General features: G+C 42.7%; 1 protein-coding gene across 18 annotated transcripts in view; it reads right to left on the bottom strand.

Moving 5' to 3' along the window:
- Positions 1–15,413, bottom strand: part of EP400 (E1A binding protein p400) — a 390,490-nt gene that overhangs the window by 15,821 nt on the left and 359,256 nt on the right. For all 18 annotated transcript variants that reach the window (XM_042441525.1, XM_042441527.1, XM_042441539.1 and 15 more), the window contains 6 exons: positions 14,912–15,048; positions 14,060–14,116; positions 13,770–13,848; positions 10,303–10,494; positions 7,652–7,697; positions 7,460–7,569 (listed from right to left, as the gene is read on the bottom strand). In XM_042441525.1, the coding sequence (XP_042297459.1) occupies positions 7,460–7,569; positions 7,652–7,697; positions 10,303–10,494; positions 13,770–13,848; positions 14,060–14,116; positions 14,912–15,048 (621 nt within the window). The remainder of the gene's footprint in view (positions 1–7,459; positions 7,570–7,651; positions 7,698–10,302; positions 10,495–13,769; positions 13,849–14,059; positions 14,117–14,911; positions 15,049–15,413) is intronic.

Below are 15,413 nucleotides of genomic sequence, written 5' to 3'. Positions count from 1 at the left end.
GTAACATCCCATGTTTTAAGAGACTTAAGGTAGCTTACAACAGTTAAAAAGAAAAATACTGAAAAATTTCACTAAATGGAGGGCTCAAGATGACAGATTCCAAAATGGCTGTTTTTTGGTTAATTCCACAGAGCTTGCCCAGACAATCTACTAAATATGAACAATCCTATTGCTCTAAGAGATAAGATCACAAAAGGGAATGAGCTGGGCATCTGTTTGCTCTAAAAATTCATTTCTGAAGCAAAAACTTAACAACTGTCAAACAAGCACTACAAGCAGACAAGGATGATGAAACCATGGGAAAATGAAACAAAGGACAAACCAGTAGCCCAGAAAAAACTACAATCGAAACACAGTCTAGACTGGTACTCTTGGAAACCAAGGGATAAGGAATACAGTGCGCCTGCGCCATAGACGGGCGCTCTATATGCAGCTTCCTGCTTACACGGAAGCTACGCAATGGGAGAATGAATGGTGTGTGTGTTCTCCCACACCGTGAGCACGAGCCTCATTCAGTTGAATGGGATTCCAGTTTACGTGTTTTTTTGGCTTATGCAGGGGGGTCCAGAACGGATCTCCCACGTAAGCCAAGGGACCATTGTAATATAAAACTGAGAGGTTTATGAATTATTCTAAAAGAAGACGCCATAAAGACCATGATATCAAATATCCTTACAGAACTCTTTCCAAACATCCTAATAGGAGAACATGACATTACAGTTGGCCTTACTCTTTATCAGCTTTAAAAACAAAAAAATTAGAGGTGCGATAATGAGTGAAGCTAAAAACAAAGGGAATCACACCTAATAATGATTCTCTCCAGTTTTTGCATGATTTAAGCCCTCAAACTCTGCAGAATGCCTAATTACAGATGCTCTGAGGAAAGCTAACATTATATACAAATAGGGCTTCCAAACTAAACTCTTAATTGTAGCAAAGGACATTTTACACTCTGGATGGGTCTTAAGAGAGAAAGGACTGACAGAAGTGAAGTTTCTTAGGGACTGTGCAAACAGCCCTGAAGGGGCAGCCTGGAAAAGGGGCGATAGCAGCAGTGCCATGGCTATACGATGCTCCTTCGGTGCAGCACAGTGTGGATGCAGCGCTGGGAGGAGTGCCATGCAGTGTGGCGCATGGTGTCATGGCATCTTGAGGGCGGAGCTGGGATGTATGTCATGTACATGCTATGCTCCGACTCCACCCCAAAGTGCCAGCCTACACAGGGCCTCTCCTGATAGGGAAGGAAACAGAGTGTGCCAATAATACCAAGAAGAAGAAAAACTCTACACCCCAAGTAAATGTTATTATTCACACAGAAATGTAATGATTTTCTGAAAGTTTTTGTGTGTGCAATATTCAAGATCTTATTTTGTTTAAACTTTGTGGGTGATATGATACATAAAGCAAGTTAACATACATTGTGACTCCACCATTCTGTGCTCCCAAGCCGACCACCTAGGTAGCTTTCAGAAAGCTGAATCAGAAAACTAAGATCAGGCAGAGAGTAGACTCTCAACAATTGCTATAAAAGGAGGCAAAGTTTAATGCAGTTTGCAGTTATTCGCAAGCTCATGGTTTTAAACAGAGCACAGAAAAGCACCATTCAATAAATATGCTGATAAATAATGTCACATGTTGAAATAACATTCTTCAATGTGAATGGCGTGGGCTTCTTGATGAAAAGGGAAAAAATTCAGAGACTGCTCATGTAGGATGGACCAAGACTTCCTTATATTGCAAGAAGGAAGTCTTGCAATCCCGCCTGGTGGAATGAGTCTCATAATTAGAATGTATTAATATAGGGGTATAACCTTTTTAAGAGAAACAGGCCAAACAGGAAAGGAGGAGGAATAGCAATATATGTCAGGGAGGTTTACACATGTGAAGAGATCCAGGACTTAAGTCCTGGGAGCCAGGTGGAGAGCATCTGGATACAAATTAAAGGGAAGAGATGTTATTGTGGGAGTCTACTACAGACCCACAAGTCAGACTGAGGAATTGGATGATGCCTTTCTAGAACAGATGACCACACACTCAGAAAGGAGAGATGTAGTAGTAATGGGTGACTTCAACTATCAAGATATTTCCTGGAAGTCAAACTGAGCCAACACTTTAAAATCTAGCAAACTGCTCACTTACCTGGAAGACAATTTCATTGTCCCAAAGGTGTCCCAACAAGGGAATCAGCCATTTTAGCTAGGACCCTAACCAACAAAGATGACCTCGTTAATGGGGTGCAAATGGTGGGATCATTACGTGGGAGTGACCATGTTTTCCTGGAGTTTGTTATACAGTGGAAAGGAGAAGCCAGGCATAGCCAGACATGCATTCTAGACTTTAGGAGAGCTGATTTTAGTAAACTTAGTGAAATACTGGGGGTGATCCCATGGACAGGAATAATAAAAAAGAAGGGAGTTTGGGATGGATGGGAGTTTCTCAAAAGGAAGATACTGAAGGCACAATCTCAAACTGTTCCAATGAGGAGGAAAAATGGAAGGTATCTCAAGAAACCGGGATGGATAAGGAACTTTTAACTGAGCTATGTTTTAAATGGGAGATGTATAAGTTTTAAATGTTTTAAATGGGAGATCCATATAATCCACACGGTACACTCAGGTCCTCAGGGAGGAATTTACTACAGCCCTTAAAGACCAGATTGACGGCGACCTCCCAGCGGACATTTTCTGCAACCACTCTCAATTTATGGAATGGCCTGCCAGATGAGATCCATCAAATTACCAATCTAGAGAGCTTCAAAAAAGCCATTAAGACGGATCTCTTCTGGCAGGCCTTCCCAGAATAAAATACTCGGTCACGAATAAGACTTCCCTATTTATCAAACTTTGCCCATGGTTATTGTTTAGATTTTAAAATGTTAGTTTTAGTTGTATACTATTTAATCTTGTTTTAAGGTGGGGGGTACTATGTATATATGGATATAGCCGCTTTGATTGATTGGCAAAAAACAGGTTAAAAATTAACATTTTGTTTATTATTTTATTATAAGAAATCGAAAAAAGAAGCAATCACCAAGGAGGAATACAAACAAATAGCTAGCACATGTAAGGTGATAATCAGAAAAGCAAAGTACAGAATGAGCTCCGGCTTGCTAGAGAGGTTAAGAACAATAAAAAGGGCTTGTTTGAGTCCATAGCAAAAGGAAGAAAAAGGAAATGGCAAGACCACTATGTGGAGTAGATGGCAACAGGGGACAGAGAAAAGGCAGAACTACTCAACTCCTTCTTTGCCCCAATGTTCTCATAAAAGGAAAAGGGTGCTCAACCTGAGGAAAATGGAGCAGAGGGCACTATAGGAGAAATCCAGCACAGAATAAGTAAAGATGAAGTATAGGAATACCTAGTTCATCTAAATGAATTTACATTTCTGGTAGCAGATGAACTACATCCAAGGGTATTAAAAGAATTGGAAATTTAATCTCAGAGCCACTGGCATTAACCTCTGAGAAATGTTGGAGAACAGGAATAGTCCCAGCAGACTGGAAGAGGGCAAATGTTGTCCCCATCTTCAAAAAGGGGAAAAAAGAGGATCTCAACAATTATCACCCAGTTAGTCTGACACCAATACCAGGAAAGATTCTAGAGCAGATAATTAAACAGAGAGTCTGTAAACATTTAGAAAGCAATGTCATTATCACAAAAAGTCCATGTGGGTTTCTGAGAAAGAAGTCATGCCAGACAAATGCAATCTCTTTTTTTGATAAAAATTACCGGCTTGGTAGACAAATGGAATGCTGTAGATACAGCATATATTGATTTCAGTAAGGCCTTTTACAAGCTTCCCCATGGCATTCTTGCAAACAAGCTTGTAAAATCTGGGCTAGACAAGGCAACTGTTACATGGATTTGTAACTGGTTGACTGGTTGAACCCAAAGGGTGCTCAGCAATGGCTCCTCTTCATTCTGGAGAGAAGTGAACAGTGGGGTCCCACAGGGTTTTGTCCTGGGCTTAGTGCTTTTCAACATCTTTATCAATGACTTGAATGAAAGAATAGGGGCCATGTTTATCAAATTGGCAGATGACACCAAATGAGTAGGAACAGCTAATACCACAGAGGACAGGATCAAAATTCAAGAAGATCTGAATAGACTAGAAAGCTGGGCCAAAGCTAACAATGTCAACACAGAGAAATGTAAAGTACTGCATGTAGGGCGGAAAAATGAAATGCACAGATATAGGACAGGGGATACCTGGCTTAACGAGACTATGTGTGAAAGGGATCTAGAAGTCCCAGTAGACCATAAGCTGAACATGAGTCAACAGTGTGATGCAGCAGCTAAAAAGTCTAATGTGATTTTAGGCTGCATTGAAAGTAATATAGGCGCGTTCCAGAAGCGCCAATAGTACGTGCTCGGCACGTACTGGGTTATGAAAGGGCGCCCTTTCTGGACGCCCTAACGCTAGTACGTGCCGAGCATGAACAAAATGGTGGCGCCCTATACACACGGGCGCTGTCATTTTGATGTGCCGGATGCTTAGTGTCCACACGTCCCCCTGCGCTTGCGACGTCACGAGTGCGCCATTTGCACACTCATGCATCGCAACTGCGACGCAAAAGAAGCCGCTTTTTGCAGCTTCATTTTCCGCCGCCGGGAACCCTCCCCGTTTGGAGGCTGACACTTCCCAGCGGCAGAAATGGAGGCGGCGGCAGACCGCCCTTTTTGGGTGGTCTGTAAACCACCATAGTGTCACGATCGAGGGAAGTAATAGTGCCATTTTATTCTGCATTGGTCAGGCCCCACCTGGAATACTGTGTCCAGTTCTGGGCACCACAATTCAAAAAGGACATTAAGAAACTGGAGCATGTCCAAAGGAGGACGACTAAAATGGTGAAAGGTCTGGAAACCATGCTTTAAGAGGAAAGACTTAATGAGTTGGTTATGTTTAGCTTGGAGTAGAGACCATTAAGGGGTGATATGATAGCCTTGTTTAAGTATTTGATGAGGTGCCACACTGAAGATGGAGCAAGCTTGTTTTCTGCTGCTCCTGAGACTAGAACATGGATCAATGGATGCAAGCTACAGGAAAAGAGATTCCACCTCAACATTAGGAGGAACCTCTTGACATTAAGAGCTGTGTGACAGTGGAACAAACTCCCTCGGATCATGGTAGAGTCTCCTTCCTTGGAGGTCTTTAAACAGAGGCTGGATGGCCATCTGTCAGGGATGATTTGATTATTATTTCCTGCATGGCAGGGGGTTGGACTGGATGGCCCTCCTGGTCTCTTCCAGCTCTATGATTCTAAGTCATATTAAGGACAGCCATAACATCTTGTATGTAATATTCACTTAAATTTCAGAGTGGCAGCTTCCATGAAATCCTTCTGGCCATCTCTAGAAACATGCCATATTTTACAGGACACTTTTAAAGAACCAAATTGTCGTTTTCTTTTCATTAAAGGGCAGATACATCAAACTAAAATAACTCTTGGAGCAATATACACAATCAACTTTGGCATTTCTAAGGAATGTTCTTAAGAGCTTTAAAACACTTTGCAGAGGGAGGGAACCTAAACATAGCCTCTGCACTAAACAGCAGTAATAAATCTTCATCTCATCTTCATGCTCTGGAGCACAGCATTCAATAATTTGACCCCGTAGACATTTGGGGAGACCAACATGGCAGTGAATGTAATTACTCTTATTCTTACAGACATGGAGTATATACTTCAGAATAGATTACATTCTTATTACTAGGAAGCTTAGAAACTTTCTTAATAGCACAGTAATAAGTCAAATATGGGCATCCAACCACACATTTATTCATATAGTTATGATTTTAGATAACTGTATACCAAATTCATATTCATGAAGAATTAACCCTTTTTATTTTCAGCAGACAGGAAATCAGAGAGAGAATTAAAAGTATAATTTTTCACTAGATCACTGAGCATACAAACAATGACAGTGATCTGCAATGATCTTAAAAAGTTGTTGTGAGGGAAGAATGCTTAAAGGAGAATAGAATACATTTTAGATAATATACATCTCCCATATTTATTCAAGAAATCCAAGATCTAGAGGCAATTCATAAATGCTGTGGTGTAAAACCAATCAAATTGCTGCTAGGTAAGAAAATAGCAGAGCTGAATCTGTTAGAATTCAACAAAATTTCTAAAAATCTATTATATACGGAATGAAAATATTATGACTTTAGGAAGGAGGCTCCCAGTCTAACCTCACTGGGAAAGGAGTTTAAGCATAGAAGGAAGCTACTAAGTTTAAGCCTGGAAGGAAGCTACCTCTCCATTGTTCCTACCAGATGTACCTGTGAGAATGGTGAAACAGAGAAGAGGTCCTCCACAGAGGATCTCAAAACATGAGTAGGCTCATATGGGAGAATATGGCTCTTCAGATAACCTTGCCTTGCACTGTACGTATAGCCCTGTATAGGTGATACTCAGCACTTTGAAGTGTCCTCAGAAACAAACTGGCAGCCAATGAACCTGTTGGAAAAAAGGAGTTGTATGCTCCCAAGTAGCCAACTCCTATTTACAATCTGGCTGTAACTCAACGAGCTGAAGTTTCTGAACATTCTTCAAAAGTAGCCTCACGTAGAGTGTGTTAAAGGGGTGTAACTAAGGCATGTGTTACCATGACCAGATCAGATGTCTACATGAATGGCTGTAACTGACACACAAACCCTAACTATACAAAGGCATGTCTGGCCACCGTTGAAACCTGTGGTTCCAGGCTCAGGGTTCAATCCAGGAGTACAGTGCGCCCTCTCTTTATGCAGGGATCCATTCCGGATCCCTTCGTGTAAGGGGAAATCAGCATATGCTGAAGCCCCACAGGAAGTAATGGGGTTCGCACCCCATTAGTTCTTCCAGGGTGCACGATGGGCTCTTCCGGCATGGCTTTCAGCATATGCTGTAAGCTGCATATGGTGCGCCTGCATAAAACGCAGGCACACTGTACAACTAGGCTGCAAATTGTATCTTCAGTGTAGCCTCATCCAGTACAGGCTGAATCTCTATTCCCTGATCTGCCTTTCAGCTGACCAACAGCACTTCTGCCTTGCTTGGATTACATTTCAATCTGTTCACTCTCACCTAGTCTATTATTGATGACAAGTACTGGTTTAGAACCAAGGCAGCCTCCTTGGATTGAGGTGCAAAGGAGTAGAGTTCAGTGTCATCCCAAATATTGATAGCACAAGACCCCAGAACTCCAGATGACATCTACCAGAGATTTCATGTAGATGTTTAATAGCATGAGGGATAAAACAGAACCTTCACAGACTCTACAGACAGGCAAAGGGATCAAATGGGAGTCCCCCAGCACCACCTTCTGAGTTTTTAAAAATGTAAAAATCGTATTTCCATCCCTGCTATAGTGGATTGCACATCCTGTTTCAATTATCAATATTTGACTTTTGTGTAAGTTTCTGCCCTAATTCAGCATGCACAATGAAACACTGGTCATGTGAAGGTACTCACTGTTAGTGTTCCGGGTATAACAGGTGAAGCCAAACGTTTGTTGATGGGTTGAAAGGTAGTTGCTGGAACTCCAGCCACGGTGTTCACAATAACATTCCCGGTCACTGTGGCTAAAAGCAAAGCCAATATTACTCTGGGGTCTGCAACAGAAATCAGCACTCGCAATACTTTGTTATGGCAGGATTACCATACCTGTTTGTATGCTTGTCCCAGTTGCTGAATTTTTCATTGTGCCCGCCTGGTCAAAAGATAAATTTGTGTTAAAGAGAAATATTTCTAGAAATCACACACTCAAAACTGCCTGTAAAAATAAGAACTCTGTGAAAATTAAGAGCCAATAAGCTCCAAGGTAAGCAGGTTTTACCTTTAATCTGTTTAAATAAATAATACAGAAAGATTACAATACACTGATCAAAATATTAAGCATGGGGAAGGCAGCGGCAAACCTCCTCTGAACACATCTTGCCATGAAAACCTCATGATAGGGTCACCATAAGTCAGAAACAACTTAAAGGCACACAACATCCCCTGAAAATGTTACACAGAGCTGAATGTTACAAGCTGTACTTTGGGTGGCAAGGGAGAATCTCCAAAAACAGATGGAGGGGTTTCTTCAAGGTGTTAGTGGAAGGCAGATCCTAGATCCAGCCCAACAAAATTTAGACATAACAGAAGGTTAAAAACCTGTACTAGGTTGGGCTGCTTATAATACTTCCAAACCTTTAAAAGCTTTAAAATTTAATGTAAAACCTCAGAAGATCTTTTTTAACGCTCCTCCCCCCTTTCCCCCTTTAACAACCACCTTTCTGTGTGTCTAGTTGAGTCTCTAAGTGCACCTGTCTCAGAGACAGGGAGAGGTGGCTCTTTTTGAAGTTTATCTGGAAGCCATGTTCTTGAAGATGCTGTAATGTGGACTGTAGTCTCTCATGGGCCACATGAAGGATGCAAGCTCTGACTAAAAATCATTTAGGTAGGAGTAAATATAGGTAACCAACAGTGGAAGATGAGCTATGGCAGAGAGTCAAAAAGTCATTGGAGGCAGAGGCCAAGGTAAAGTGTATGGCTTTGAACTGAAAATTAAAACTGTCAAATGCAAACTGGAAGAATTTGTGGTAGGAGTAAGATGGGAATATGGAGGCAGCTCTTTAAGCTTTATCAAGAAGGGGAACTCCCCAATAAGCAGTGTTAATTGAATGGTCTGAAAGGACTCTATGTATACTTTCTTCTTGAAAGTAACCGCCAAATTTGAAGCCTTGGATAGCACTGTGGTTCCAGTTGTTTTGGGAGACTACAAAAAGAACTGAGTAGATCCCCTAGTCCTTGCTCCACCAGAGGAACCATCCTCATGTAGACCACAGGATTAACAGTCTGAAAAACATGCCTCTTGTCTGGAGACATAGAGGTAGGAAATTTGAGGCAATTGGCTCTTGGAAAGTGATGAAACTCTCATTGGTAGCCTATTCATATATTCCTAAACACCCAGGCATCAGAAATTGAGGTTTCCCTCCCCACCCCCACACTGACATAGTGGAGATCAGTAGGCCTGGTTTTATCATCCTGTTTTCGTGAGGAAGGCAAGGCCACTTTCTTGTCTTTGGTTCTGACCAAAATATCTTTGAAGGGATGCTTTGTCAAAGAATTTGGAACCATGGAAAGGAAATGTTGCTAGCCTTTTCTGGAGGAAGTGTCAGCATTCTAATGTTTCAATCATACTAGCTGTCTCATCACTGTAGCCACAGGAAGAGAATCATGAATGGCGTCAATAATGACTGCAAAGGAGCCGTATAACTATGAAAGAAGGCTGTTGAGTTTTAGATGTTAATGATGTTCTCAATCCAGAGCACAGAGGCCATGACTATGATGGAGGCTACAGAGGACACAGAAACTCTGAGGACTTTCTTATGGCATTATCTACCCCTTTCTCATTGGCATGCTTTGGGGAGCATTATTAACCAACAGTTAAGAGTCTGGTGGAGGGGCATCAACAAAAATAACCTTTAAACTCTCCATAATCTGAAACAAAATGGAATATGTTCTAGAAGAGTTTATTCCTGATGTTTCACCAGCATCTGTGGCTGGCATCTTCAGATAGCCTGAAAAACCCACAAAAAACAATTAGGCTGATGATTCAATCAACTTTCTCCTACTTCTATAGGGAGGTTTTCCACCTGGTGAATTTGTAGCTGGAAAACAATTCTCCAGGCTGGAATACAAAAGGAAGCCCAAATATCAGCAGACCCAATAGCTGCCCAAAGGGACTGGTTGTTCTGGCTTTGCTGTCACTTAGCTCATGGTGCTTCATGGACTTCTGCTGCATTTTGCCACTGGCTCCATCAGGGAGAGATGGCAATGAAAGTAAGGGAAAGTTTAGGGGAGAAACTAGTAATGATACGAGAAAGGAGACTGCTGAATAAGCTACAGCATTACAAAGAAAAGCAAGAGGGAGGTCTTGGGAGAGGAGGAAGAGCTCGTAATTCTGGGGAAAAAACAACAACCATACCCCAAAGAATAAACAATACAATACTACATAATACACAAACCTCTTTTTCCCCAATAGATAAACCAATCTGAAGAGAAGAAAGAAGACAAGAGGAGGTAAAAGAAAAAGCAGTGCTAAGAAAGATTACTCAGACTTAGTCAAGATATCTAACTTGGGCACAGGTAGGAGGGAGAAATGGGAAAGAACCTGACAACTATGTATTTAAGTCTGCCTATCAGAATCATATGACTCCTATTTGACCCAGGTGGCAATGGAACTTAATAAATTTGTTGATGGCTTCTTCTTGCAGTCTGAGAACACATTTTTGAACAGCCCTACACTGTTTTGTGTTATTATGTCTTACCAGTACTGCAGTATTTGCCACAGTGGTGACAGCTGTTTGCACTACAGCCTGGGGCTGTTGGACAACCGGAGCTTGACCTTGGGGCTGAGGCTGGGCTTGCTGCACTGCTGCTTGCTGTACTTGCTGTTGGCCTGCTTGCTGTTGCTGCTGTGGTCCTGCTTGCTGCTGGGCCCGTTGCTGCTCAGCCAAAGCCTGGGAAATGAGAGAATGGCATCACTTTCTAGGCCAGACTGCTTATGAAAAGTGAACAGCTTAAGGCAGCAAAGTACACATTTGAAAGATAAATTCCCCCACAAAGCCACCTTCAGTCTCCTTACAGATCAAGCTGTGACATCTGAACCACAGGCTCTAAAACATCACACAGTCTCAGCTCTCTATGCAAACCAGAAAAGGGCACCAACAAATGGTACGAACAAGAAGGAAAAAAATAAAAAATGGCAACTTGTTCTTAGACAACATCAGATAACACTGTCTAATTTCCCTAAACCTATTGGCACACTTTCCCAAGCCGAGTGCAAATTTCACCTTTCAACTCTTCTGGGAGATATGCCCAAATCAAATTACTGTCAAAGACATTTCACAGATTATATATTTATACTTTAACAATTGACATGCTCATGCTCTAATTACATTTAGAGAAGCAAAGCTTGCTACCCTAATTTACAGATGTAAATCTTTATTTATGGAAAAAGGCATTTATGTTTCTAGATTCTTCGTTAACATAGCTCCTCCTCAACCATTAATAGTTTTCTCCACCCCCAAATTTACCTCAACTTCCAATGGAAACTGCAAAATGAAGGACCAGGAAATTGATGAATTTAAGAACAATAATTATAATATACCTAACAAAGAAAAAGACCCTACTCTAACAAATGTTCTGAGACCAACCCATCCTCTCAATCTTCCAATTTCGGAGGAAGAAAAGGGGTTATTTGACAAATTTCTGTTACTTCCTCAGACAGCGCAAGAAGGAATATTAACTGGATTAGAAGAACTGAGACAACATTTGTTAAGTGTACGTCTAACAAGAAAATCCCCCATAAAGGAAACCTGTGAGAGAAAAGTGAACAGAATGGTGACCACAGCAGGGATAAATCATTTAACATGGACTGAAATGAGGTACCTGGATAACTCAGAAAACGGTTTACTACACACTGGAAAAATCCAAACGGATGATTTATTAAACATGCAAGGCCCTGTAAAGACCAATGTAAGCTGCACCCATTTCAGAAATGAAATGAATTCAGAGGAGACTGTAATATCTGTTATAGTGAATAGGAATGTTGGTACTTAGTTTTTTGTGGGTTTTCGGGCTATGTGGCCATGTTCTAGCAGTGTTTCTTCCTGACATTTCGCCAGCATCTGTGGCTGGCATCTTCAGAGAATGCTTGCCTGGAAAGGGCTTGGCTATATATATTGTGTGACCTGGAAAGGCAGGAGTGATTTGCATGTATATTGTTTGTTGCTAATGGCAGGCCTCAGGGTGTGAGGGTCTGCACAAGAGGATAAGTGTCCGCTTGATTAGTGCTCATTGTCTGCTGGGAAACCCTTGACCCTGGGAGATTTCTCATTTGCATTTGTCCTTATCTTGCTATCTTTCTGGACTGGTAGCCAAACCTTGTTTACTTTAAGGGATTCCTCTTTCCTGTTGAAATTGACCAGGTGTTTGTGGATTTCAATGACTTCCCTGTGCATCCTGACATGGTAGTGATTGGCATGGTCCAGAATTTCAGGGTTTTCAAACAGTATTTGATGCCCAGGATGGTTTGTAACATGTTCTGCTACTGCTGATTTTTCTGGCTAGCCCAGTCTGCAGTGTCTCTCGTGTTCCTTGATTCTTGTTTACACATTGCGTTTGGTGGTCCCTATGTAGACTTGTCCGCAGCTGCGTGGTATGCAGTAAACTCCTGCAGCTGTGAGAGGGTCTCTCTGGTCCTTGGCTGAGCGAAGCATTTGCTGGATTTTCTTCGTCGGTTTGTAAACCATTTGCAGGTTGTGTTTCCTCACCACTTTGCCTATTCTGTCTGTGACTCCTTTGGGTGGCTGCTTGTCTTCACTCCTCTGGGTTTTTCTGGGCTTGGCAGCCCTTCTGATGTCTGAGCTGGAATAACCATTCATCTTCCAAGAAGTGGGGTTGGCAGATGTGTTTTGCTCGGTCTACCAGTGTTTCGATTGTGCTTCTTTTTTGTCCTGGTTCACGGATCCATACACGGATTTTGTTCTTGGAACCAAACCCCAATGGATAACAAGAGTCCACTGTATATAGCATATGCTGGAAGCCATGCTGGAAATAAGCCTTGTGCGCCCCGGAAGAAGTAATGGGGTGTGTGAGTGCGGTGCGTGCGCCACTGCCGTGCAGAGCCACACAGCAAACACCAGCCCCATTACTTCCAATGGGGCTCAAGCTTACGCGGTTTTTTCTTTTACACAGGGGTGCGTGTGTTCTGGAACGGATCCCCGCATAAGAGAAGGGCTGCCTGTACTCATGTATAAGTGTAGAAATTTAGGTTAAAAAATTGATCCAAAAAACCCGAGTCAACTTATCCATGGGTCAATGTAAGTACAGTGCACCCTTCTTTTATGTGGGGGGATCCATTCCGCCCCCCCCCCCGCGTAAAAGGAAAAGCGCGTATGGTTGAGCCCCATTACAAGTAATGGGGCTCGTGCTCGTGCCACAGTGGCAGCACGCATGCGCCATGGGCGCACGTGCCATTGTTTCTTCTGGCACACAGTGCCGCTTCTTACAGCGCTGCTCTGCCTCCTTGCCGTCACAGAAGGGCTGGGTGGCGAGGAGGCGAAGCAGCAGCGCCAGCCCAGAGGCCTCCTGTTCTCCTCGCCACTGCCGCCGCCATGGGAAGCCGCGGCTGCAAGGAGGCTAGGAGGCCGTGCTGGAGGCCAAGCTTCGTCCTCCTTGCCACCGCCGCAGAAGGGCCGGGTACAGCCTGGAGAACTTGGTCTCCAACACCACCACCTGGCCTTTCCCATGGCGGCAAGCAGGGAGGGAACAAGGGAGGGAGGCAGGGAGAGAAGGAAGGAAAGAAGGAAGGAACGAAGAAGGGAGGGAAAGAGGAGGGGTGGAGAGATAGGGAGGGACTTTTGTCCCCAATGGCAGCATGTGGGACAATGGGACTTGAGCATACACAGATTTTGTTATGTGCGGGGGGGGGGGGGTCGGATCCCCCGCGTATACCAAGGGCCTACTGTAAAAAGAAAGGTATTTTGGGATAGCTTGGTCATGAGTAAGCTACAAAGATTCATTTGATTTATGGTGAAGATAAAAACTGCTACAGTCTGGTATGGATCAACACGGCCGCCTGCATTTTTGGATTCTTCTTGTGGGGTGGCTACAGGGACCATTATGATTAGAGTATGCACTTCCAAAGTTACCAGTATTCTCGGCTCGTTTGTTGGCCCAGTCATTCAAAACAATTTATCTTTTCTCTATCTTCTACCTGAAACACACATACCTTTTTCTCCTTTGCAATACGCTCTGCACGGAGAGAGGCCACTTGAATTGGGGGAAGTGGTTTATCATAGTTGATACCACTAGAATAAAGAGAAATAAGAAGAAAAAGTGAAAATCCAGCCTAAAATTAAGGCCCAACTGGTGTCAATGGAAAAATCAAGTACAACTTTAGCTGGATTGTGCCCAACACAACACAAAACTCAAACCACTAAGCCACAGTTGCTCTCTATTTGAGTGTTATTCTCACTCTAGTATCACCACCACCATCCCGGCCCATCAATAATTTCTTACCTTTCTGCAAGTACTGAGGTATGCTTTGGATTCTTCTGAAAAGGATTCATACCAAGTCTGAAATACAGCCAAAAATAACATTTTTGTAAAGTAAATATACCCTAAACATAGTCCTGGGAAAAAAGAACTGCCTTTCAGTGGCAGCACCCTATTTATAGAATACCTGACCCAGACAGTTTTTTTAATCAATCCAATGTTTTTAGTTACCATATATACTCATTTATAAGTCGACCTCATGTATAATGCGGGGGCGGTTTTGGGGGCCAAAATCATGGATTTTGATATGACCGGTGGATAAGTCAAGGGTCAAACACTGGAGCATGTTACAAAAGATCTAAAGGGGGAAACAAAGCACCACTTCCGTCCCTATATCTCCCTCTCTGGTATTCTCCCAAGGGTCACAGTCTCGGCATGGAAAAGGGGAAACAAACTTCGGCACGCACACACGCAAAAGGGAGGACAGACCCCACTTTCTCTCTGCTCTTCACCCCCAGGACTCCCAAGGCTCATGGCTTGCAAAACTGGGTGCAAGCATGGGCATACTCTCTGTGTGTTTGTGTCCCTTGCCTCAGCAGCTGCTGCGTGGGAAGGCTGAGGGATAACAGACACACACAGACACACAGGGAGAAAGAGAGAGAGGAGAATGTGCCGGGGATTCAAACGAGGAGCTGTTACAAGGCTACAGAGAAAGGTGGGCACTTCTTCTTTCAGGAAATTTATAAGCATTAACTTATTGCCCCGTATACAAGTCCACCCATGATTTTTGAGTCCATTTTGGGGCATAAATTTCTCGACTTATAGTCGTGTATATATGGTAAGCAGTTACAACAGGAATCTCTAATATGAACTTACAAGGGTTTGATGGGTGGGCTTCTCTTCCCAGCAATCATTTTCATAATTTCAAAATGATTAGTGTAGAGCTGGGTGTGTGTCGCACCCTCATCTTGGGCATAGAGCTGATTGGTTCGAAGTGGACGACTGTTCTTAGTCTAAATGTGAACAAAACAATCAGGTTTTACACTGAGCAATTAAAAGCACAGTGACACTTCTGTCTGTATGCCTACCAATGTGAGAGTTTCTGTATATAAAGCACACAAACACCAAAACCAGATCCAAACCATATCTTTGAATTTAAGCTACATCCCCTCTTTAAACTGTGTTTCATATGGGGAAGTGAGCCATGAGCTTGCATGTTCCTTCTCTCTAACTTACATGGCCATCTTCTTTTGCTTTTCAGAGTTAACCACTGAGTGACATAACTTCTGAATTAATGGTATTCTAGCTCCAATCCAGCATTTTTGTAAACAAACTGAAGGAGATGTGTAATGTTAGCACTAACATATTAATGCTGCAC

The sequence above is a fragment of the Sceloporus undulatus genome, chromosome 10 (genome assembly GCF_019175285.1).
Source record: "Sceloporus undulatus isolate JIND9_A2432 ecotype Alabama chromosome 10, SceUnd_v1.1, whole genome shotgun sequence".
NCBI classification, from domain to species: domain Eukaryota; kingdom Metazoa; phylum Chordata; class Lepidosauria; order Squamata; family Phrynosomatidae; genus Sceloporus; species Sceloporus undulatus.
Note: the sequence above shows the minus strand (reverse complement) of the source record. Positions and strands in the feature narration are given on the sequence as shown.